The sequence below is a fragment of the Orcinus orca genome, chromosome 16 (assembly GCF_937001465.1).
Source record: "Orcinus orca chromosome 16, mOrcOrc1.1, whole genome shotgun sequence".
NCBI classification, from domain to species: domain Eukaryota; kingdom Metazoa; phylum Chordata; class Mammalia; order Artiodactyla; family Delphinidae; genus Orcinus; species Orcinus orca.
In genome coordinates, this window is record NC_064574.1 from 50,551,156 (window position 1) to 50,576,397 (window position 25,242).

Genomic DNA, 25,242 nt, shown 5'->3' on the forward strand with positions numbered 1-25,242 from the left:
AAACATCTACATGTATATGTGTCTCTCAATAATCACTCTGCTATAAATACTATTAGTTTGCACTTAATTTGGAAACTGTAAAAATCCTAGGCATTTCTCACTACTAGATAAATGCTCACTTCATAAGTACTAATTTCAGATATGAAACCTAATGTGTTTACCGTACTATGGATTAACAATAGACCGATAGGAAATACTCTGTTCACAGTACACGTATAAAGCTTCGTATTATCGCATATTAAAAACATGAACCTCAAAGCAGCTTATAGCAACTCGGAACGTCTGCCTAAACTCTTCCGTCTACAAAGTGCTTCTCGGGATGTGAACTCCCAGGATCCGGTCACAGTGGCGTCAGGACCACAAACCCCGCAGAGTCACCCTGCCCGCCGAGCCCCCCACACAGCCTTCAGGTCTGTGAGGAGAGTACGAGACCGTGGGTGGTCTGTTTGGGGCTGGGGTCCCGACGTCGGTGGCACCAGGAGGCGGGCGACAAGGCGGCCGTCACCAGGGCAGGGGCTGGCCCGCGCAGTAGGGGCACTCGGGTGCGCTGGTTGCGCACGGCTCGCAGAGCACACGATGCTGGCAGGGCCGCAGGACAGCGCTGCGGGCCCGCTCCCCGCACACCCCGCACTGCTTCGCTTGCAGCTGGAAGATCACCTGCGGGGGAGACGCAGTCAGGGGGTACCCCGCCCCCACCCAGGCCGGGCCCAGGGTCAGGGTGGGGTGGACTCCCCTGCTGGGGGCCACCCAGGAACAAAAAGATGGGGTGGGAGAGGCTTCACCACAAGACCTTTGGGTGGGGACGGGCTCCCGGGGCCAGAGCCACCACGTGGTGTGGGAAGAGTAGCCAGGCAGGTGGCCACACGGAGGGGCCAGGTCAGGATGGACCCCAACTTGGGACCCAGCCTCCGGCCGACAGCAGCCAAAACCTGGATGATGGCGCCTTGGAGATGGATGCGAGGTGTGCATCCCAACGGCCTGGGCCGTGAGCCAGGGAGGGGACAGTGTTTGAGAGGCAGAGCTGTGGAGCCTTCCCAATGCCCCAAGTTCTAACAAAATGCCCGGGTGTGGAAGGATTTTCCAACTAAGCTGAGGGCAGCGGCTTTCACGCTACACCAGGCAAGGGGGTGACCAGGGACCCTGGAGGGTGACCCAGGGAGGTGCCCCAAACACCACCAGACCTCCAGCCGCGTGAGGCGACATGGCCCCTGTCCACGAGGGCATGGCCTCCAAGAGGAGGCGAAGGTGGGAGTGGACGGAAGCTGCTCGGCCGGCTCCCCACCACCTCCATGCACCCCCTCCAGTGCCTTGAAAACGAGACCCGGACTCACCCCATCCACTGCTTCCAAATCGAGGCGCAGCTGACTCTGCAGCGAATGCAGCTTCGGCAGGGGGATGGCGCTGATGTCACCACAGCCGCGCAGCCCGGGGAGCATGGAGGCCAAGCCCCGGCCCTCCAGCTCCTCCTGCAGCCGTCGGAACTGGGCCTCCACCTCATCCTTCTTCTGCAGCGCCAGCTGCCGGGCGCTGTCGGCTGCGAGCGCCCGCTCCTTGGCCTCCTTGGCCTCCCGCTGCCACGCGTCACAGGCCTGAAACCCAGGGGCTGCAGTGACGGGGCCGGTAGCCGCCACACACGCCTGTCTCACCTGCGCGGCGGCCCCTTCCCAGGCTCACCTGCTTCACCTGTTGCCAGGACTCCTCCCACTGCCGGATCTTCCTCTTGGCCTCCTCCAGCTGCCGCCTGACCCGCGCCAGCTCGGCACTGTTTGGACTCGCGCCTGAAGGGGCCGTGGGGCCAGCATTCAGGATGGGTGACGGGCTGGGAGAGAAGCTGCCAGAGACAAAGTCCCAGATGCTGCCGGGGACGCCATTCAAGCCTGAGTGTGGAGGAGCCGGATGTCAGCCTGCTTTTGTGCTGGGACCTCACAAGCAACTCCCCAGCAAGCTCTGGGGACCCCAATCTCTCCGCCAGAAAAGGAAACAAATCCGTTTCTGTGGCTGCATCCTGGAGGCAGCAGTGCTCAGATTCTTGTCCCAGAACCCTTTACGCACTTAGAATCTGGAGGACCCCAAAGGGTTTTTGTTTGCATGGGCGACATCCATTGACATCCATGTTTCATTAGAAATTAAAACAGATACTTTAAAATATCAACTCTTTTGAAACAAAACAGATCGCATAACATTTCTCAAGGAAAGAAATTTAAATCAAGTTTCCTGTTTTTGCAAATCTGTCTGGTTCTGCGCTTGGTCTCTGGCGATATCACACCCCCGCAGCCTGCAGGTGAGACAGGTCTCGCCGTGGTGGTGTCACGAGAGCGGCTCGGGGTCCCAGGCACAATGACACCCCCACAGAGGTTCAGGTGCAAACCCCAGGCCCCCTGCCCAGGGCACCTTGCGCCGAGCAGCAGACACGGGGATGGGATGGGCCACACTGTGGCCGCCTCCCGCACCTGGAGCCCCAAGAGCCCCGCTCACCGAAGGAGTTGTAGGACGGGGCTGGGGGGCCCAGCACTCGGGGCTCCGACTTGAGGGCTTGAGGCTGCTGGGGGGGCGTCATGGCTGAGGAGACGAGCGGCCCCGACAGGGACTGGGAGAAGGAGCCGAGTGGGGAGGCGGACAGGGACGACGAGGACTGCAGGGACGGGGAGCGGGGCAGGCAGCCTGGGATGGCCACGGGCGCCGAGCCCCCCAGCGACCGCTGACCTGCGTGGGGCGGAGGGGCCGGGTTAGCGAGGGGTGGAGCAAGATCCTCTGCCCCAGGAATCCCCCAGCACCGCTCCGAGCTGATGGAGCGGGTGGACACCGGGGGTGGGGGTGCTGGGGGGACCCCCACCCAGAGAGGCGTGGCTGCACCCCTCACTGCTCAGACACTAGGCCCTGCCCGGCCGACCTGTCCATGGGCATGGTGGTCCCAGTACTTTTTGGGCCCCCCAGAAATGGTTTCTTTTAATAATAGAAGAGGGATTTCCTTGGTGGTCCAGTGGTAAAGAATCTACCTTACAATGCAGGAGACGAGGGTTGGATCCCTGGTCAGGGTACTAAGATCCCACATGTCTCAGGGCAACTAAGCCCTCGCGCCACAATTACTGAGCCCGGGCACCTCAATTAGAGAGCCTCCATGCCGCAAACTACAGAGCCCATGCACCACAACTAGAGAGGGAAAACCCACATGCCACAACTAGAGAGAAGCCTGTGCGCCGCAACGAAATATCCCGCATGCCTCAACTAACACCTGACACAGCCAAAAATAAATTAATTGAATAAATAATAATTAAATCTTTTAAAAAGTAACAGAAGAAGAAAGATAAACTTTTAGGTCAAACAGAATGATTCAGTATCTAATGTTAACACATTTGTCTTCATGCCAATGCAGTGGTTAAACATCTCAGAAGGGCCACAAAGCCCTGACCCCCACCTCTGCAGGGACCTCAGGGTGGGGGGTGCAGGGATGGAGACAGGACCCCTCCCACCTTAGAGCCACAACAGAAGGCCCTGGAAAGCACCGGGTGCAGGCACTACCTGTGGGTCCGAGGTCACGGCTGTCGTGCTCCTCCAGGTCCTTATCTGGGGCCACAAGGCTGATGTCACCGAGGTGAAGGTCTAAGGAGGATCCTGCAGGACAGAACCGGCGTCATCGCAGGGGAAAGCCAGGCTCTCGTGGCGGAGGGGACCCGTCTGGGCTTGGGGCCAATCTACTAGCCTCAGCAACACAGCCCTCATCTCACTGACTCAACTTCTAATCATTTGGTAAAATCTAACCAAATAAACATGCTTGACTAGTAAAGAAAATTCCAGGACGGCCACGTCCAGGGGAAAGCGGCTCACGGACGACTCAGGTGGCACCTGCGCTGACCTCCTCAGCCAGGTCACAGCAGAGACCCACATCCATTCTCCCCTGGGGCACTGAGCTGGGTGTTCTGCTGCAGCCCTCGGTGCCCCCCAGGCCTGTCTGTTAAAGGGACAGGGGAATGGAACATGGCCCCCTCGGCGCTGACCCCACCTGACACTCCCTCCTGGGGTCCTGTACCCTGGGGACCTGACACCAAGCAGGAAGCTGTCTTGGGGTGGCCAAGATCAGGCCTGCCAACCCCCGAAGTTCCCACAGCCCCACAGGGTCGACTCAGGGAAGTTGTGGACTGGGAACCGAGGGGAGGGGCTGCAGGAGCTCCTGGGACACAGCGTGGGGCCAGAGAGACCTCCCCAGCACAAAGTCACAGGCAGGTCCGCAGCAAACCATGGTGACATCGAAGGCACAGCACACAAGGAGCTCTGCCACCTCAGAACCTTTCTCCCCAACCCCCCTCTGGGGTCTGCTCTCCCAAAGCACCCCTTCCAGGAGGCAGGTGAGCCTCTCCTGTGTGGCTCAGTCCCATGCCCCCTGCTGGCCGCAGGGCCCCTCAGTGCCCCATGACGCCTGGTCAGATGCACCAAGTCCCATTTCAAGAGGCCACAAAGGCACTCAACGCCCCCAGCCCAGGGGTGGACCATGGGGACCCTCGTCAGAACTGCCTGCTCTGGGTCAGCCTCCTACCTCTGCCCCTCCCCCAGCTGCCTGGTGCCAAGTGTCAGAGTCCCTGGACAGTGTCCAACCCAATGAGCAGCATCAAGTCAGACCCACCCCAGAGAGGAGGAAGCTCAGCTCTGACTACGCCCCCCCACCCCCTGGGGCTCAGCCAGACCCCCAGGAGCAGAGGAAGGAGGAGCCGGGAGGCTGGGGTGGCCGCATTTGATCCAAGAGTCAAGAGGGCAAGGTGGGGACTTCCCTGGCGGCACAGTGGTTAAGAATCCGCCTGCAAATGCAGGGGACACGGGTTCAATCCCTGGTCTGGGAAGATCCCACATGCCGCGGAGCAACTAAGCCTGTGCACCACAACTACTGAGCCTGCACTCTAGAGCCCGCGAGCCACAACTACTGAAGGCCACACGCCACGACTACTGAAGCCCATGCACCTAGAGCCCATGCTCCGCAACAAGAGAAGCCACCGCAATGAGAAGCCCCCACTCGCCACAACTAGAGAAAGGCCACGGCAGCAACGAAGACCCAACACAGCCAAAAATAAATAGATAAACAGATAAATTTATTAAAAAAAAAAAAAAGAGGGCAAGGGGATGAGACTGTGGCTCTGGAACAGAGAGACCCACGCCCAGGGAGGGGGCTGCTGCCTTTCAAATGAAAGACCCTCTACCACACTCAGGGGGGAAAAACGGGGCAGGAGACGTGTGACTTCTGAGGAGTCAGGAGCCAGACACATGCAGAGCAGACTTGGGGTCCAGCCTAATGGGCAGCCCCATCCCTTCCCTGCCTGGCCCCCATGGGGACCACTGAGCCAACCACGGGGAGGGCTCCCACCCGATGCCAGCGCTTAGCGGCCCACTGGGGTCCCAGCGCAGCTTCTGCCCCAGGGCGAGGCTACCATGCGCACCCGGGAAGGCGGACGAGGGGGCCCCGCGTCTGTTTCCTTCCCTGTTTCATCCCCGCCACCTGCAGACACGACCTGGTCCTGGCCCCACTGGCAACGACAGCCAGGAGCACGGAATGGGGCACAGGCTCCCTCGGCCCAGAGGGATCCCCCGACTGTACGGCACTGCAGGAAGAACTATTTGAAGGGCTGGTGAACACAGGGTGGCAACCGGGCCAGGGCCCCTGGAGTTTCCACCTCTGCTCTGGGGTGTGAGGAGGCCAAAGGAGCTGAGCCTGTGACACCGGACGCTGTGGACATCAATGCAGGCCCTGGGCTGGCAGCACCCCAAGCTCCTCAGTCCTGGGGCAGCGGCAGGAAGACGTGAAGCGCTGCTCACAGCGCTGTCCCAACTGTGACAATAGCGCCTGCACAGCTGGACCAGCCCCGCCAACAGTTTCATGTGACGCACCCGATGCCCACATCCAAGGATGGAGGCGACTAGAAGGTGGCCTGATGCAAGAGTGGTGACAGGAAGAAAAGACCAACCCGAGCCCCTCAGGGAGACAGCGGGGCTGGGACCGTGGGGGCAGCACCCGCCTCTGGCCTGCACAGTCCCCCTTTCCTCCTGGGGGCTCCACTCCCCTCTGTGGGTGCCCCCTCCAGGCCCTGCTTCTCAACGCTTCTTTGCAGCAAGTGCCTCCTGCTCCCCAGGATGCCTCCCGACATCTAGAAGCACGCAGGGCCATTCGTGTCCGGGAGCCGCCAAAACCAAGCACCACATACCAGGTGGCCTCCAGCAACACAATTCTACTCATGCAAATCCACTCTGGGGCCAGAGGCTGAGGTCAAGGTGCACAGGGCTGGGCTCCCTCTGAGGCTCCAGGGACTCTCCCTCCTGCCTCTTCTGCTGGCAATCCTTGGCATTCCTTGGCTTGTGGACACACCAGCCCTACCTCTGCCTCTGTCCTCATGTGGTCTTCCCTCCCCTGTGTTTGTGTGTCCAAATTTCCTTCTTATAAGAACACCAGTCATATCAAATTAGGGCCCATCCTAATGGCCTCATTTTACCTTAATTACATCTGCAGAGACTTGTTTCTTTTTTTTGGCAGCACCGCACAGCTTGCAGGATCTTAGTTCCCCAACCAGGGATTTAACCCAGGCCCGTGGCAGTGAAAGCGTGGAGTCCTAACCACTGGACCACCAGGGAATTCCCTGCAAAGACTTGTTTCTAAATAAGGTCACACTCCCAAGTACAGGGGCGGAGAGTTTACAGCGGAGGCATATCTTTTGGGGAGCACATAATTTAACTCACAACAATCGAGACCACCTGGAAACACCCCCCCACACACACACCGACCTGTCCTCTCCAGGCTGTGCTGTGGTGCTCGAACGGGTGCCTCCCGCAGACCTAGGGGCCCAGACCTGTCAGGACTCCTCCACAGACAGACCTGTCTCCTGTTAATGTGAACTCCACACAGAGGGTACAGCCTCTGGCTCCCACCTGCTCCCCAGGACATGACCACAGGCCCTGTAGCCCCTCACCCAACTCTGCCCCTAGTCAGGTGACCCCCTCCTTCTTGCTGTCCCCAGTTTCCAGCTCACTCTTTAAACTGTCACCCCAGCCTTGCCTTCCAGCCCTGCACTGTACCCCCAAACCCCTCCGGTCAAAGGTGGCCCTGTCCCTCTTTCCTCCCCTGCCTGGGGCCACATCCTGGCCCTGCCACCTCCATGGGAGCCCGGCAGCCCCTCCTGTGCCTGGTCCACACCCGGACACAGGTGACTTCTGCAGTGCTCATCTGCAGACGCCCCAGCCGTCCCGCAGCATGGCCACACTGCCTCCTCCTAGCAGGAGTGGCCCCACTGCAGCATTGGCTCCTTATCAAACCGCACACAGGTGCCTCCTTTGAGCTGGTGCACCTGGGCCCACATGCTGAGCAGAAGCCCAGAGGAGCCCTCAACTCCTCCTCCCCTGACCCACACCAGTTAGGGCTCCCAGCTCTAGCCATCTCTGCAGGCTGCCCCTTCACCCTGACCTGCTCTGTCCCAGGAGTAACCTTTCTGTGATGACAACCTCTTCATGTCCTGAGTCCTGCCTCCCAGAAAGGATGTACCCCTTGGCGAGCCAGTCCACACTCCCCCAGCAGGACCCTTTCCCACCCTGCCCCTCCCCACCCCAGCAATGGCTCCTCCTTTGTCTTTTAAGCCATGACACTGCTGTGGGCTACAGCCTGCCACAGCTTCCATTAGCCCCACTAGTCCTGAGAAAACTCCTGCCCAGACTCCAAAACCCTTCTCAGAATCACCCCCTGCTCCATCCCTGCATGTCACCTGGACTGTGCGGTCCAGCCCAGGCCTGGACCACTGCTGGCTGATGTGCAGACTCACCCGCTGACAGCAAGCACCCTGACCCACCCACTACACGCCTGACCTGCCACCACCACCCACGCTCCCTGTGCTGGCCTGGCACATCTGCTCTGCCTGGGGTCCTGAGCTCCTGTCCTGGACATGCTGGTCAGGAGGACCTGACAACATGGACTTAGCCCTTCACACCTGGAGTGGTGGGATCAGGTTAGGGGTGGTCTGCTTCAAAGCTGGCAGAGTTCCAGAAACATTTTTTAATAACAAAGGCACATAAAATGAAGGAAGGGATGGACGGATGGATGGAAATAAACTGTGTGCAGGAGCCTTTTCTTACCTTGAAGTGATTTATCTCATCCCACTCCCCCACCCCCACCCAATGACTCAGCATAAAGGGGCACCTCTGTTGCCCTGCCCCGCTCAGGTGCAGGCAGGGCACAATAGGGGCCAAATCTCACCCGACAAACCACAGCCTGTGTTGCGGAGGCGGGGGTTGGGGGGTGGCGGCGGTTACTGGCGTTCCCAGGAGGTGTCCTGGCCCACTTTTTCACCAGCACTATGTCTCTTATCCTATTACACACCCCACTGTTCCCTAAGATCAGACCCAGGTCTTCTGAGATGTTCTCTTAAAGGAAGAACTGACAACACTCAAAATCTATGTGAACCCAGTTAGGTAAACTGTGCCATGTGACCCGGAGCCCGCCTTGCCAAAGTACCAGTAACCGCCCAGATGTTAACAAGCAATTAGCTGAAAGCTGCTGAGTAATGGCCCTGGCAAAGCTCGGTTCCCGACGTGACACAGCACATTCAAGAGGCGCCCAGGTCCCCAGGACCATGGGACACACGGGAACAATGCACACAGTCAGTGCTCGAATTAGAGGCCAGAATGGGGAACCCCTGACGTGGGGGTGCTCCCCTGCACCCACGGGGAGGGGGCAGGATGCCCCCTGGCGGTCTGTCCTTCCCCTAACTAGAGGATGGAGAAGCACCTGGCAAACCCGCTCACTGCTGGTCTGAGTTTCCGACAGTGCAGGCGGCGATTCGATTCGCAGCAGGACAAGGCAGGAACCCCGTCCGCCTCGGGGAGCGAGAGACCCCCTTCCGTCCTCGGGGAGCGAGAGACCCCCTTCCGCTAGGCGATGCAGGCTTCCCTGGAGAAGCCCGCGGCTGGCGCCCACGCAGGGAAGCAGCGGGCGCCTCTGCAGAGCAGTTTCCTAAAGGGGGGATGTTTGTATTCGCCTCATTCCGCAACCCCGAAGACCTTGGTACCAACCCCTGGCTGTCACACCTGGCCCGGGGCGCGGGTACCGCAGACCGGTAAGAGGAGCACCGGGAGGGGAGGGGAAAGATCTGGGGGAGGGGAGGAGGGGGAGACGCACCTCACATGGGAGCGGATTTGGCCCACCTGGAGAGACGGGAGTTGGCCCACCTGGGGAGAAGGGAAGGCGCACCTAGCACAGGGAGTTGGCGCACCGCTCTATCTGAAGCTCCGGGTAACGACGACCCGCACCCTGACGGCGCGGGACTGACGATGCTGACTCACCGTCCCGGCGTCCGGCGCCCCGCGCTGCTGCTGCTGCTGCTGCCGCCGCCGCCGCCGCTGCCGATTCAAACACGGCCCTCGCCCCGCCCGGCCCGCGCCGGCCCCGCCCCTGGTGACGCAAATGTTAGATCGCCCCGCCCCCGACTTGCCCCGCCCCGGTGACGCAAGCCTCGGGATGCCCCCGCCCCCGACATACTCCGTCCCACCCTGGCGACGCAAGCCTTAGGCTGCCCCGCCCCTCACCTCCTCTTACCAGCACCTGCCCCTCCCGGCGCTGCGAGGCGGCGTGCCGGGACCCCGGACCCAGGTTGTGCGAAAACCATCGCGGGGCCGGGCTGCTTTGTTCGGATTAAAGTGGGGTCTCCGCGGCAAGTCCCGAGCCCTGCCGCCTGCCGGTTGCTCCTACCCTGCCCGCCTGCCGCGGCTCAGGCTGGACCCCACTCAGGTAAAACATGCTCAACCCAACGCCATGTGGGTCAGGATGAACAGGCCGTGACCCTGCCCTCGGAGGTCACTTAGAGTCAGCTGCCCACAGCCCTGAGGTCCCTCCACAGTCGATCTAGTCTTTCCACCCTTTGCCAGCCACCCGGCAATGAACTCCGGAGGTTCCCGCCTGTTCGTATGAAGTGGAAGGCAAAAGAAAGGAACCTGCCCAGTGGCCCTGAAATGATTCCACTGAATCCATTAAACACAGAAAATCTGGAACCAGCACCTGTTTATTTCAGAGTTTACCCCTTCTATTCATGCAGTGCATTAGTAAGGATACAACCTGAATGAAACTACATGGGAAAACAATCCAGTCTACACCTGTTAGCCCCAAAGCGGGTGGGGTGTGCACTCTGGGTCCTGGGTCCCAACTGCAGAAAGGCCAGCAAGGGCCCTCCTCCTGGGGCCAGAGGGCAGTTCTGAGGATTCCGTTACTTCCCAAAACTGGCTAGTATTATTGGTGCAGCCAGGTGCACCCAGACGTGGCCTGAGAGGGCCAGGTGACCCGTATGGCCCTGACAGGCACCATCTCACCCACCAGCTCCACTCTTCCCTTAGCTTTCACGACAGCCCCAACCTGGGCTCTGCGCCTCCATCCAGCTGCCAGACAGGTCCCCCGGGTCCAATCACACCAGTCATCAGTCCACAAACCCTCAAGGACTCCCAGCGGCCAAGAACCCCTCTGCAGCCGGTAGCCGTGCCCATGCCTTGTGACCTCATCCCCGCTCCTCACTCTTGTCACCGTCCCCCGTCTTCAGGTGCCCTCACCACCCCTCACAGCCCCCATTTCATTTCTCTGAAGCCTCCTGTTGTTGGTGGTCTCAGGCTGGGTGGCACTGCCCGCTCTGCCTTGCCCTGTGGGGCCTGTCCAGCTGCCCCACCTGAGGGCTCCTCATCCCCTCTGCAGCCCAAGGCCCCCAGCGAGGCAGGCATTTCCTAGACCACGGGCAACACAGCCAAAGTGGCAGGTGACCGAAAATGCTCTTCTACAAACTGAGCATGAGCATACACCATGCATACTGGAAGGCGTCAAGGGAAGTGCAAAGAGGCGTCGGGGAGATGGGAGCAGAGCCCCAGACTTACCTGGGACCGCCTCGACGGCGCTGCCAGTGGGGTCAAGAGGGTGGGCACGAGCCGAGACAGTGGGCAGAGCGGTGGGCGAGGAGCCGCCTGAGCCAGTGCTGGATGCCAGGCTGGATGCGAGGCTGGAACTCACGCTGGGAGCGAGGGGGTGACCCACTGCCAACACTGCCAGGTGGCTCTGTGCAAAGACATAACAAGATGAGCCAGCGCCCTGCTCAGGGACAGCAATGTGATGGCAGCACAGTGACAGAGAATGACAGAATCGAGACGGATGGGCTGGCCCACTTTTATCCCCAAAACAAAATAAAGAAAGTCGACTACTTTTCCAGAGATTCTAGAGAGGCTTTAAACATCTGGTTAGTTACAATAACTATGACAGCAGAATCACAAGCTGTCGATCACCCAGGGACGGGAACAAATGTATCCAGGGAGTGTCCCATCTAATGATGATAATAAGAATCATGATAATAAAGATTCAGAGAAGGACGTTCACAAGCAGATGAGGCAGCCTAAGAACAACCCACCACAGACGTGAGCAGACAGCCAGCACTGCTTCTGAAGACGTCGATAAAATAATCCTGTGAGGGGCTTCCCTGGTGGCGCAGTGGTTAAGAATCTGCCTGCCAATGCAGGGGACACAGGTTGGAGCCCTGGTCCGGGAAGATCCCACATGCCGCAGAGCAACTAAGCCCGTGCGCCACAACTACTGAGCCTGTGCTCTAGAGCCCACATGCCACAACTACTAAAGCCGCGTGCCTAGAGCCCGTGCTCTGCAACAAGAGAAGCCACCGCAGTGAGAAGCCCGTGCACCGCAACGAAGAGTAGCCCCCGCTCACCGCAACTAGAGAAAGCCCGCGTGCAGCAACGAAGACCCAAAGCAGCCAAAAATAAATAAATAAATTTATTAAAAAAAATAATCCTATGACCTCATTACCCAACAAAAGAAAAAGATTGGGGCAATTCACATTATCCTTATTTGATAGATTAAAAGAATTGGCACAATTTTGGATGAATAGCCAGTAATGTGGAGGGCACTGTGCACAGAAAAGGATGTGATAAAAATGAACCAGGACAGACCTACGAAGTCAGACCTCAGGGCTTTCCACACTGTACATAGTCATGTCTGGGTGCACACTCAGAGGCTGCTAGGAAATCAAGAGTCAGAAGCTATACTAAAGTGAAATGGTATGTCGTCTGGGTTTTGCCTCAAAATAATATAGGAAAAGTTAACCGTGGTGGGGGGGGAGGGAAGGGGTGCTGTAAGACCAAGTGCAAGGAGATGGGGTTCCTAGTGAAATTCTCATAATAAAAAGGAAATTCACTGAACAGTGTGTAAGAGACCAATCTGGCACAGAATAGCTTCTCTGAGCAAGTGTTCCCAGCCCTGAGGCCTCCTTCTTGGCGTTCACGGTCTACCCCCAGCAACTGGCTTTGCTCAAGAGAGGCCCCAGGTGACAACCCATTGCTCCATGACTGCAGAGACCCTGGGACTGATCGCCATTGTATGCTTGAGACTAAAACTTAAAAATAGTAACTCGGGGGCTTCCCTGGTGGCACAGTGGTTGAGAGTCCGCCTGCCGATGCAGGGGACACGGGTTCGTGCCCCGGTCCGGGAAGATCCCACATGCCGCGGAGCGGCTGGGCCCGTGAGCCATGGCCGCTGAGCCTGCGCGTCCGGAGCCTGTGCTCCGCAACGGGAGAGGCCCGTGTACCGCAAAAAAAAAAAAAAGTAGTAACTCAAACTACAGAGGTCTGGAGAGCAACGTCCCCCAGCTCTCCCTGGGCTTCAGCTCAGAGGTGGGCCCACCTGCCCATCCACAACCTGGCTTTCCATCCCTCCAGCCGTGGGAGGTGTGACCACAGGCCTTCTTCCTCTCTCCCGCCGCAGCCACTGCCCCGTCCCCGGGCGAGGCAGGAATGGCAGGAACCTACCCATGGCACTGCAGACACCCCATGTTAAACCCCACGCATGGAGCCTAGCTGGGAGCTGCCATGACTTCACCCACCCAAAAAATTCATACTGCAGGAGCACGTGCCCCCTTGAAGACATCAGGTGACACTTTGTCCTGAAAATCGATGACAACATCCTGGTTGGTCCTTGCCCTGAGGCCACCCACGGTGATTACAGATGTAGCAGGATGGGTGGAGAGTGGGGTCTCTGTCACCAGGAGAGCCAGACGTGACACAGCAAAATGGGGGAGGCGTGCCCCTCCTTACGCCAGCTTTGTCTGCACGGTTTCTCTTTTTCGTGGTAAAATACACATAACATAGCATTGACCATCTTACCACTGTTAAGCATACAATCCAGCAGTATTAAATACATTGACAGCTATGCAGCCATCACTACCATCATCTCCAGAACTTTCTCATCTTCCCAAACTGAAACTCTGTCCTATTAAACACTAACTCCCCACCCTCCCCGAGCCCCTGACACCCACCCTTCCATTCTCTGTCTCTATGAATTTGACAGCTGCAGGGACCTCATATAAGCAGGATCAAACAGGATCCCACTGTATGGGGTGGGGGGCATCCCACTGTATGGCTGCTCATCGCAGCATGTAGAATCTCGGTTCCCCAACCAGGGATCAAACCCTCACCCCCTGCAGTGGAAGGGAGGAGTCTTAACACTGGGCCGCCAGGGAAGGCCCAGGATTTGTCCTTGTGTCTAGCTTATTTCACTGAGCATAATGTCTTTGCTGGGGACTGTGCGTCCCCCCAAAATCCGAATGTTCAAGCCCCAACCTCCAATGTGACTGTATCTAGAGATCGGGCCTTTAAGCTGACAGTTAAATGAGGTCATAAGAGGGGGTTCTGATCCGATAGGTCTGGTGTCCTTATAAGAGGAAGGGACTCCAGGGATGCACAGGCACAGAGGAAAGGATGTGCAGGCACATAGCAAGACGCCAGCCACCGGCACCACACCTGCCTACACTTTGATCTTGGATGTCCAGCCTCCAGAACTGTGAGAAAATAAATTTCCAGTATGTTAGCCAGCCAGTCTAGTGTTTTGTTATGGCAGCCTGAGCTAACACAGTCTTCAGGGTTGATCCATGTTGTAGCATGTGATGGAATTTCCTTCCTTTTTATGGCTGAATAATATTCCACTGTATGGATGGACCACATTATGCTCATCCATTCATCCGCCAATGGGCACTTGGGTTGCTCACACCTTCTGGCTTCATGAATAATGCTGCTGTGAAAATGGGTGTACAAATACCTCTTCGAGACACTGCTTGCAATTCATTTGGGTATATACCCAGAAATGGGATTGCTGGATCATAAGGTAATTCTATTTTTAATTTTTCAAGGAAACACCATACTGTTTTCCACAGCGGCTGCACCATTTTACATTCTTACCAGCAATGCAAAAAAGCTTCAATTTCTCTACATCATTGCCAACACCTGTTATTCTTTGTTTTGTTTTTTTAATAGCAGCTGTCCCCTAATGGGCATGAAGTGGTACCTCATGGTGGTTTTGGTTTGCATGTTCCTAGAGACCACTGGTATTGAGCATCTTTTTATGTGCTTGTGGGCTATTTGTGTATCTTCTTTGGAGAAATGTCTACTCAAGTCCTTGGCCCATTTTTTTTTTTTTTTTTTTTTTTTGCGGTACGCGGGCCTCTCACTGTTGCGGCCTCTCCTGTTGAGGAGCACAGGCTCCGGATGCGCAGGCTCAACGGCCATGGCTCATGGGCCCAGCCGCTCCGCGGCATGTGGGATCTTCCCGGACCGGGGCACGAACCCGTGTCCCCTGCATCAGCAGGCGGACTCTCAACCCCGGCGCCACCAGGGAAGCCCCCTTTGCCCACTTTTTAATCAGGTTGCTTGTTTTGTTGATGTTGAGTTGTAGGAGTTCTTTCTATGTTCTGAATATTAACCCCTTATCAGATAAATAATTTGCAGATATTTTTCCCATTCCATGAGCTGTCTTTTCACTCTGTTTGTTGACAGTGTCCTTTGATGCACGAAAGTTTTTAATTTCAATGAAGTCTCATTTATCTATTTTCTCTTCTGTTGCCTATGCTTTTGGTGTCACATCCATGAAATTGTTGCCAATCCCAAAGTCAGGAAGCTTTCCCATCTGCCTGTTTTTGAGTAGCAGAGACACACTCGTGTGCTAGGGTAAGCTTGGGGTGACCTGGGGACTCATCAGACTGACAACTTGGAAAGCCCGCCTGTTCACTGAGAACTGAGTCCCCCAATTGCTCTGCTCTCACGGGGTGACACCACTGGCTGCCTCTCAGAGCGGGACAGAGCGAGTCCTGGAGGGCTGGGGTCTGCGCACCGCGGACACTGTCTCCATGGTCTCGGAGCCTGGACTCTGCAGCGATGGGCGGCTACAGCACGGAGCTGCTTTCCTCGGCAGGAACCACCGAGTGCCGCCCAGCAAGCAGGGGGTGTCTAAGGAAGGGGCCCCCTGGGAAGGAAGACGGACACTGGGGAGTGGGCTGGGCTAACCAGCGAACTGAACCGCCTCAGTTTATCAAGGAAAACACCACACGCCCTGTGTTCCCCACTCTGACCCAATGATCGAAGCCCCAGAAACAAGAGCTGCTGCTGAGGCCCAGGGACATGGGGTCCTGCGGCCGCCTCAGAGGAGATGGGAGGTCCCAGGGACAGGTGGCCAGAATTCTCCTCCAGCCAGAGCGGACGGCGCCCACATGCAGGGAAGGGGTGCCTGGAGCAGCATCTGAGCACCATTCACCCGAGAGAGCCACCAGGCTGGCCTCATAGCCACGGCATCCACTGGGCATTCCAGCCGACCCTTCAAACAGAGCGGGAACTTCAGGGGTCCCAGGGGAAATGCTGGCACCAGTGAACCTGGCCTAGGGGCCCTCTGGCTTTCCAACCGGGCCTGGCTTTGGGACAGGACGGAGGGGGTCTCTGAGTGCAGGTGAGTGCTGGCTGGTAGATGAACTTGGCCAGTCTACTCACAGCGCCCAAGGGGGAGGGCAGCTCGCACACTGGGAACCTCCCAGCCATCTTGGGCTCCCCCGCCGTGAGCCCCACTCCTTTCCAGGCCCTTCCTCCTCAGCCCTGAGACTGCGGTCACGTACCCTGTTGGTTACACTACTGTTAACATTTCATGTTTCAGATTCTTAATGAACAACTTCTTGATTTCAATCTCTTTAAAAAAAAAAAAAAAGACAAGATAACTGGGTTGTATTTTTACTTTCAACCACCCTGCTGATTTCAAAAATGTGCTTCAGAAGCTTCTAATGGAAAAATAGTGCCTGAACATCTTGCCCTGAAAAATCCCCCAGGAGGTACCTTCAGGGCACTAAGAAAACCAGAAGAAAAGGAACTGTGAGGGCCTGTCCACTTGGGAATTTAAAATAAAGCTCAGAGCAGAGACAGGTGACAAGCCGCCAGAGAGAGTGAGTGCTCGCTGCGCATCCTGCCAAGCCCAGGCCTTCCGGAGCATGTAAAGCTCCCTCTGCCTTTTACAGTGATAGGAAAACAAGCATCCTTGTGTCCAGAGAAAAAAACCTGTTTCTCAAACAACTTGGTTTACCAAGCGTACAGGAAGCTATGTCGCACAGAACAGAGAGAAAGGGCCTGACTTAGCAGAAGCCTGAGGGCGGGGGCGGGGGGGGGCACGGCGGGAAGCCCCCATGTAGCCTCCCTTGGAGGAGAAAGAATGCATTGATCACTAGTTTCTGATCACTAGTTCTCTCAGAGGTGAAAACAACTCCAGACTGTGACCCGAGAGAGGGAGACCAAGCCAGGCTCACCCTGGATGCTGCCATGGGCTCAACTGTGCCCCCAAAACTCAGATGTTGGGGTCCTGACCCCCAGCACCTCTGAACGGGACCTGCTTAGAGTCAGGGTCTTTACTGAGGGAATCAAGTTAAGACAAGGTTGATGGGGGGGTCCTGATCAATAGCACTGATGTCCTGATGGAAAAGGGACCACTGGAGACAGACACAGACACAGAGGGAAGACGGCGCCTGCAGGCCAAGAACGGAGGTCCCCAAAAGGAACCAACCTTGCTGACACCCTTGTCTCCGACTTCGGGCTCCAGACGGAATCACTGCGTGTTGTTTAAGCCTCGGTCTGTGGAGCTTTGTCACGGCTGCCCCGGGGACGCTCACACAGAAGGGCCACGAAGGGCACCTCTTATTTCCCCGTGGGGGAAACTTTAAGAGGTTTTGGTTCTGTTGTTTCCAAGGTACGGCACACTTTTTAAAACATTAAAACAAAGGACACATGGAACAGATGACTTTAAGAAGAATATAAGAATGTAGCTGTTTTATAAATGGATGTTAACCAGGTCACGGCGTGAGTCAGGGGTAAGTGACGGGCTACACAGGCAGCAGTCTAGTCGCAAAGAGAACGTGAAATCTCGCCTCGGGTAGTACCTGCTTACTGTCCTGCTCGCTGGCCTTCTGGCTGCCTTCAGCAGGTGAATCTCTCCGCTTTGCCTGCAACAGAAAAAGCACTGGCTGTTGGAAGAAAAAGCAGCTGATTAAAAACACACAGAGACCTAAGCTTTGCTCGGAAGGCAGAAAAGGCTGAGGACTAGGACTTTACTGGTGGCGCAGTGGTTAAGAATCCACCTGCCAATGCAGGGGACACGGGTTCGAGCCCTGGTCCAGGAAGATCCCACGTGCCGCGGAGCAACTAAGCCCGTGTGCCACAACTACTGAGTCTGCTCTCTAGAAGCCTGTGCACCTAGAGCCTGTGCTCCTCAACAAGAAAAGCCACCATAGTGAGAAGCCTGCGCACCGCAACAAAGACCCAACATAGCCCAAAATAAACAAACAAATAAATGGGGGAAAAGAAAAAGAAAAGGCCAAGGACTGAAGTCCATGAAACAGAAAGGCTTTCAAATCTGCTGCCTCTGCATCAGTTTTCTTGGATTCCAGTTCCTACACCTGATGTGAATCTCTGCGCTCCTTGCCGGTCCGTGTGAAGGCAGGTGAGAGCTCCCTGAACCCACAACGGCGAACCCCAAAGAAAGCCTCCCAGGCAGGGCTGCATCTCCAGAGCCGGGAAAGTCGTGGGAAGTCCAACACCTGAGACAAATGATTTCCTGGAAGGCTATTCTCTGCCCTCACCCTTTCTGCCTGGAGACAGCCTATAAATTTCCCTTCATAAAGGCGATCCCTTCCCTCCCAAGAGGAAGGGAACAGCTTAACCACCTGAGAACGCTAATCACCCAAAGGACTGCAGGAGGCTGAGCCTCACAACAAACTCACTAAAATAACCCTCATCCTCCCTTACTTCCCCCATATCTTTACCTTCCCAAATTTAGTTCCCTGTAAGCAGAAACCCTTTATGTCTTGTCACTTCTCCACAATTTATTGCTCTTTGTTAAAAGGGTAGATAAGCCCCCAGGTCTAGCCTCCAAATGAATAAGAAATAAACATTTTCTCCAGTTAATTTGCCTTTGGTCAGTTTAATTTGTGGGACCCCAGACACTAAACCTAAATGGATAGAGGGAACAGTTTTGGTTTTTTTTTTTAATTTATTTATTTATTTTTGGCTGTGTTGGGTCTTCGTTGCTGCGCACGGGCTTTTCTCTACTTGCGGCGAGCATGGGCTCCTCTTCGTTGCAGTGTGCGGGCTTCGCACTGCGGTGGCTTCTCTTGTTGCAGAGCACGGGCTCTAGGCGCCCAGGGTTCAGTAGTTGTGGCTCGTGGGCTCTGGAGCGCAGGCTCAGTAGTTGTGGCGCACAGGCTTAGTTGCTCCGCAGCATGTGGGATCTTCCCAGACCAGGGCTCAAATCCGTGTCCCCTGCATTGGCAGGCGAATTCTTAACCACTGCGCCACCAGGGAAGCCCGAGGGAATAGTTTTTTCCTCTCTCTCGCATGTAAAAATCCTGACTCCCATGAGCCACCTTCTGGGGAAACTGCACGAGGATGGCTTTGCATGCAGAGCTCAGGACCTGTACTCTCAGGTCAAACATAAGCATGAAAACTGCACCAAGGGACTTTCCTGGTGGTGCAGTGGTTAAGAATCTGTCTGCCAATGCAGGGGACATGGGTTCAATCCATGGTCCAGGAAGATCCCATATGCCACAGAGCAACTAAGCCCGTGTGCCATGACTACTGAGCCTGCACTCTAGAGCCCGCGAGCCACAACCACTGAGCCCACGCGCCACAACCACTGAAGCCCATGCACCCTAGAGCCCACGTGATGCAACTACTGAAGCCCACGCGCTCTAGGGCCTGCATGCCACAACTACCGAAGCCCATGTGCCTAGAGCCCGTGCTCCACAAGAGAAGCTACCTCAATGAGAAGCCTGCGCACCACAATGAAAAGTGCCCCCGCTCACCACAACTAGAGAAAGCCCACGCACAGCAACGAAGACCCAACACAGCCAAAAACAAAAACAAAAAACAAAACAAAAAAACGTTCTTTAGATCTGAGTGTTATTCTGATTTTTGTGCCTAATCTTATGTTAAGTGAACTTGAACTTGTGGCAGTGGCTTAGGTCATCCCTTCCTTCCTTGTTTGATTTCTGGATTTGTAGAAGGACCCAGAAGACTCTCAGAAGGCAGAGAAGAAGCCATGTTCACACAGGCCCTGAATGGGGCCCCTTCCTCCTGCCTGATGCCCAACACCCAGCTCAACTCTGAGCCCGTCCTGGTTTCTCTGGTTTCCTTGCATTCTTTTCACCCAGAAGTGACCCCCCCACACACCCCAATTTGGTTGTTGGCCTCCGAAGGCCTTGACCAGAGACCTGAGACCCTCGCTCTAAGGAGAAGCTACATTGTGAAGAAACCAGGTTGCCCTGAAACAGCTCTGCTCGCCTTCAGGATAAAGTCCCAGAGCTCCTGCGTGGGGCCTTGTCCCCGTCCAGGGGCCCTCCTGACTCTTCCCTGGGCCTGCACCTGTGCTGGGCGGGGAGGGGAGCTCATGCTCTGCAATGTCAGCAACCCACCATCACACAGGAGCTTTCAGGTGTGCTGAGCAGGCACCTAGCTGTGCGTGAATATTCTGGAACGGGGCAAGAGGGCGGCCGGTGAGAGCAGCTTGCCCCGGATAGAGCACAGAGTTCTTTCACTTACGTTCAGTTCTGCTGTCAAAGTTGACTGAGATTCAGGAAAATGGGGAAGGGAAGCTGTCCTCTATTCCTCACCCCCAATTTAAACGAAAATGGTTCGTTTGGGACAGTGAGACCCATGCTGAGGTCCGAGCTTCTCCAAACACCCCAATCGACGTATTCCCTTAGGGTCACGACCAAACCACATGCCCCTGAACCCATGCCCAGAGGCGGCCCGAGTTGACCCCAGCGCCTCAGATCCCACATGATTCTTGGATGCTCAAAATCTATTTGAGCATGTGCTGAAAATGTCAGGCAGGAGGACGAGCCAGTTCCCAGTTCCAATGTTGTGGTCCTCCAGGGGAAGACTGGATGTTTCACATTGAAACACTTTGCTTGAATCTTTTTAACGGAAACTTTGTAATAGGGAAGAACAAATCTGACTCCATATTGGATTGTTTCTTTTGCTTTAACCTTTGTATTCTATTGCTTTTGCTACAAGTTAATCACTAAAAGAATGTTGCCTATAGCCTGAAATACACAGGATAGCCCATTCTCAAAGTTCTGACCTTTAAAGGTTTATCACTTTTCCATTCATATAGAGATAAAAAGTTGCAAAACAGAGCATAACATTTATCTTGTTGGAGGTTTATAGGAACGTGACCAGACCTATGCAGACAGCTTTGAGAACAAAGGATTCCAAGAAGTTCGCAACAACTAACCATACGCCCTCTCCTTTTAGTACAAAAGAAGCCTAAATTCTAACTGGGTTCTTTGGGACACTAGTCCACTGTCCTCCTGGTCTGCTGGCTTTCCGGATAAAGTTGCTATTCCTTGCCCCAACAACTCATCTTTCGACTTACTGGCCTGTCATGCGGTGAGCAGTACAACGGACTCGGTAACTTCTTGGAGGATTTTAACTTCTCCCTCAATTTCCAGTCCTGGCCTTAGGCCCACCTGAATGAGTTCTGTCTCACATAAGGACGAGCAGAGGTGGTGGCCACACGAGGCGCTGCTGTTCATTCTGAAACGGTTACACTGACACACTCGAGTCCCACCTCAGGGTAACTGAGGACCTGTGAGGTGGGCAAATCCAGGTGCACCCTGCCTAAAGCAGCTGTGGGGCTGGAAGCCTGACCCGGGGAGCAGGGTGGGCATCACCCAGGAGAGCAGCCTAGCTCCCTGCCTCACCAAAGGAACTCAGCTGCGTCTGCAGCCAGACATGAGAGGCAGCACGCAGAAAGGTTGTGCTAAAGTCACAGCTGGTGAAGAGGAAACACTCCTCTGTGACACTCGCTACCTGGAGACAGCGCAGACCCCCACAGACTGAGGGCTGTTCCACGAGACACAGCTGCACCTCAGACGCCAATCCAAGTCCCAAGTTGTCACCTGTGCGCCTGACCAACCAGCTGTAAACCAGGGTTTCCATGACCCCCTCCTTGGGTTCCATCTACAATGGAACCCAAGCCATTGTACTATAGCTCACAGAACTCCAGGAAACATGTAACTATGTTTACTGGCTCATTATGTAATAGAGGATGTAATAAAGGACACAGATGCACAGCCAGGTGAAGAGGCACTCCGGGCAAGGTCCGGAGGGGTCCCAAGTGCAGGAGCTTCTGTCCCCGTGGAGCTGGGGTGCACCACCCTCCCGCACATGGATGTGTTCCCCAACCTGGATGCTCTCCAAACCTCATACTTTAGAGATTTTTATGGAGGGTCATCACGTGGGCACGATCCACTATTGACTCAATCTCCAGCCCCTTCCCCCTCCCCAGAGGATGGGGGTAGGGCTGAAAGTTCCAGGCTTCTAATCACACCTGGTCTTTCTTGTGACCAGCCCCATCCAGGAGCCCACCAAGAGTCACCTCACTGGAACAAAAGAATTATGAGGGTCTTGGAGTCCTGTGTGAGGAGCCAGGGGGAGAAGAGACCAATATACATATTTTCTATTATTTCACAATGTGTTTCTGTTGAGAGATGCCAGCAGGTCACATGATGTGGCCAGTTCTGGACACAGTGAGGAGAGGGTGCCGGCAGCGGGAGCCGACGCACAGCTACGTGGGCCCCACAGCCGGAAGCAAGCAGTGGGGAAGCCGCTTCCCTCTCCCCGGTCGTAGAGGAGGGATTCAAACCCAAGACAGACTCCTCAAACCCAGGACCACATCTACAGGTGATGAGACTCCAGGCATCTCTCCCCCACCAGGGTGAAGTATGCATAGTGAGGTTCATGGTTTGTCTGTTCACCCAGACTCTCTCTACACTGAAAAGGAAGCAGCAGGAACACCCACTGTGCACAAGGCTGGATTCGGGACTTGTGACAATCCTCACAAACAAATATACTCAGGATGGAGGAGGCAACCAGTAGAGAATGAGAACCTCGCCCCCCCAACCCCACCCCCCGCCACCTGCCCCAAGCACAATGCCCTCCCCTGCACGATCTTCCTGTTTAGACCTGGCAGGGCTGCCGGGCGCTCCCTGCGGGGCTGCTGCAACAGGAGACCTGAGAGAGACAAAACCAGGGCTCCCGCTCAGCCAAAGTCGCCCAACACACAGCTGGAGCCCAGCACCATGCAGGAAGATGGTGTTGCCAGGCCTGCCCTGAGGCTATCTACGTCCTGGGCCCGAAAGTCAGAGCCAGCCCCAAACAGGATGCTTCATTACTTTTTTTAGTTTTTTAAAAAATCGCGGCAAAATTCACACAAGAGTAATTTTTAAAAAGTGAAGCATTCAGTGGCATTTGGCACATTTACGATGTTGTGCGAACCCCACCTTTATCCACTTCCACATTTCCATCTGCAAAGGAACCCTCCCCACTGAGCCCTCACTGCCATCCCTTCCCCAGCCCTGGCACCCACTATGTGTTCTAGCACGGTGACTTTTAAGTTGCAAAATAATTAACAAAAGACAAAGGATGCCCTGAGAGTCTGTCTGCAGGGGTGGGCGCACTGTTCTGGCACCGCCCAGCAGCCGGAGGCGCCTCCTGCAGGGTCCCAGCTTCCCCGTCCAAACACCCTGGTTGTTGCTTCTTCAGGTACAAGCCACACCGAGGATCCATCCACCCTGGCCCTCAGTGGGAGCCAAGCCAGTGGCCCTCTGACCACCACCTGAAACCACGACTGTCACACCCCCTGGGAGCCACCAAGAAGGTGAGGAGGGGACTAGCTTCTGCCTCTGCCAAGCGCCGGCTCTGCTACTGGAAGAGAGTGGCAGTCCCGAATGCTCCTCCGTGCTGAAGGAGCAGTGATGAACTGTGTGCCTGGCAGGGCTCCTCTAAGCAAACCCCACCTCAGCTGTCCTCACCTTTCCTGTCCTTCTGTTTTTTCAGAAAAGCACCAAGTGGAAAGAAAGACAGGATGGGGAAACACCTGAGTTTTCTTCAGTTTCCTTCCTAGAACCAATCCCAGGCGGCCACCTCCTCAGTGACACCAACACGACAGATAAAAACGCGTGCGAGGAAGAGGATCATCCTCAGAGACGTAAGGCAGAGCCAAGGAGCCCACAACCATGCCCACGACCATGCCACAGTGACGGACGGGACGCAGGATGGAGCCCCCCATTGTCCCCTCCACCTGCACGGGGACAAGGGTCCTAACCCACAAGGCCCCCCATCTCTCACTGCACAACTCTCACTGAGACGCCTGGGTCTGCCCTCACACCTCGTTGGGGACCCGCCTCTCCTGCCCTTCAGGGATCCCCATGGACTCAGGGCCCCTCTTCACACTCAGCCAGAGACCGCGCCTCGCACATGGCCAATATGTGCGTGTCTGGCAAAAGGCAAGGCCAGGCAAGTACACCCGGGCCAGGACTCAGCCAGGATTCTTCTAGACTCTTCTATAAGGAGCCGCCAACCCTGCAGGCAGGCCGCCTCCAACCATGTCACCCAGAGATCACATCCATCCGTGTACCTAATGCTGGATTCAAACCAAACAGCAGAGCGGGCACCCTCCTCGGGACGCCGTCCACTTACGTGTCCGGGCTGCCCGCTGGGGGCCACGGGGCCGCTGGTGGAGGTGAGGTCTCGGCAGCCCCAGTCGCTGGCCATTCCAAGACTCTCTGCCGAGAAAGGGGGTGGCAGGCTTTGAGTGGCTGCTGGCTGAGACTTTGGTTAAAAAGACCCCACAGATCAGGGAGAGCAAGCGTGCGCTAGTCTCTAACGGGTCGGCCAGAGCCGCTGTGAGCCGAGCCGACCGCATGGGACCCTGGCGTCTTCCAGAGCAAATCATGAACAACTCCAACAGCAGAAAGTAATGGAAAATTTCAACAGGAAAAGCCACCCTCCCCATTAAAATAAAAAATAGTAAAAGCAGAATTTGCAACTATGCTCATAAGAACAGGAATCCCAAATCAAAAAGCTTTAAGAGGAAGCTCTCGGGAACCCCGGGGAAGGGCCGTGTCTATGCATTTCCTGTCACCGACATGGTTTCTGCCTTTGGGGACTTTATGGGCTCACCTGGCCAAAATTACTACACTCATGGCCCTGGGGTGTCCAGAGGCAGGGCCATGCTGAACCCCATGAAGCCCAGAGCCCCGCCGACCCTCCCAGCCGCCCCCGACCGAGGCTGAGCCCTGCCTGCTCCGGGTGCACCAAGGTACTCACTCTCCACGTGCGCAAAAGCACAGAAGGGGCCCCGAGGGCAGTGCCCAGTCTGTCGCATGTCGTTGCACTTGGTAGACTTGTAGATCTAGGAAATGAAAATAAAACAGCAAATAGAGAGGCTGGACTGGAAACCTGTTTCCGTGGGAGGCCCAGAGCTGGCTGGGCCTGGCCTCCTCCTTCCAGCTGGAGGCCCAGAGCTGGTAATCACAAGGGGGTATCCTGAAAAAGAAGGATGTGGACACCGCACCCCTCGTCCCCACTCCTCCCAGCAGTCCCAGGACGCCCTGTCTGCGCAGGGCCAGTCAGCCTGGGAAACCGTGTGGGCCTGAGGCTGCTCCTGCAGCACCTGTCCTTGAAATCACATATCAGGTCAGCTTGTCCACTTGGCACTTCCTGAAAGATACACCTGGTTCAGTGCCTGGTATACAGCAGGTGGGCAAGAAATGCCTGTTAAGTGACCACGTGCGTCCACTCCATGGCCAGACCCAAGGCTGCTTCACTTGGGTGTGGCGCCGCAGCACAGCCTGCCCAGAAGGGACAGCGGCCTCTAGGCCCCAGACACCCTCATGGGTGCTGCCACCCGCCCCCTTCCCTGCCCGAAACACTGCTCGTTCCCTGTGGCTCTTTGACCATCCCCTGAGCACCTGCACTGAAATTTTAAGGGTCACCAACAGAAGCAATTTCAAAAGGTCTCCAATTCAGAACTCCAAATATCAGGAATCTAAGTGTTGTTTTATGCACGCTTTGAAGCACTGAATCTCTAGACAGAAGAAACTT

At 55.9% G+C, this 25,242-nt stretch overlaps 1 protein-coding gene across 9 annotated transcripts in view; it reads right to left on the reverse strand.

Moving 5' to 3' along the window:
- Positions 1-25,242, reverse strand: part of UNKL (unk like zinc finger) — a 45,123-nt gene that overhangs the window by 1,775 nt on the left and 18,106 nt on the right. For 4 of the 9 annotated variants that reach the window (XM_049699638.1, XM_049699642.1, XM_049699645.1 and 1 more), the window contains 8 exons: positions 24,466-24,550; positions 23,836-23,921; positions 17,235-17,297; positions 10,873-11,050; positions 3,520-3,612; positions 2,476-2,703; positions 1,675-1,877; positions 514-1,589 (listed from right to left, as the gene is read on the reverse strand). In XM_049699638.1, coding sequence (XP_049555595.1) covers positions 1,050-1,589; positions 1,675-1,877; positions 2,476-2,703; positions 3,520-3,612; positions 10,873-11,050; positions 17,235-17,297; positions 23,836-23,921; positions 24,466-24,550 — 1,476 coding nt within the window. In that variant the 3' untranslated portion in view covers positions 514-1,049. Of the gene's footprint in view, positions 1-119; positions 1,590-1,674; positions 1,878-2,475; positions 2,704-3,519; positions 3,613-10,872; positions 11,051-17,234; positions 17,298-23,835; positions 23,922-24,465; positions 24,551-25,242 lie in introns of those variants that run through there. The other 5 variants (XM_049699640.1, XM_049699641.1, XM_049699639.1 and 2 more) reach the window with 5 other exon arrangements.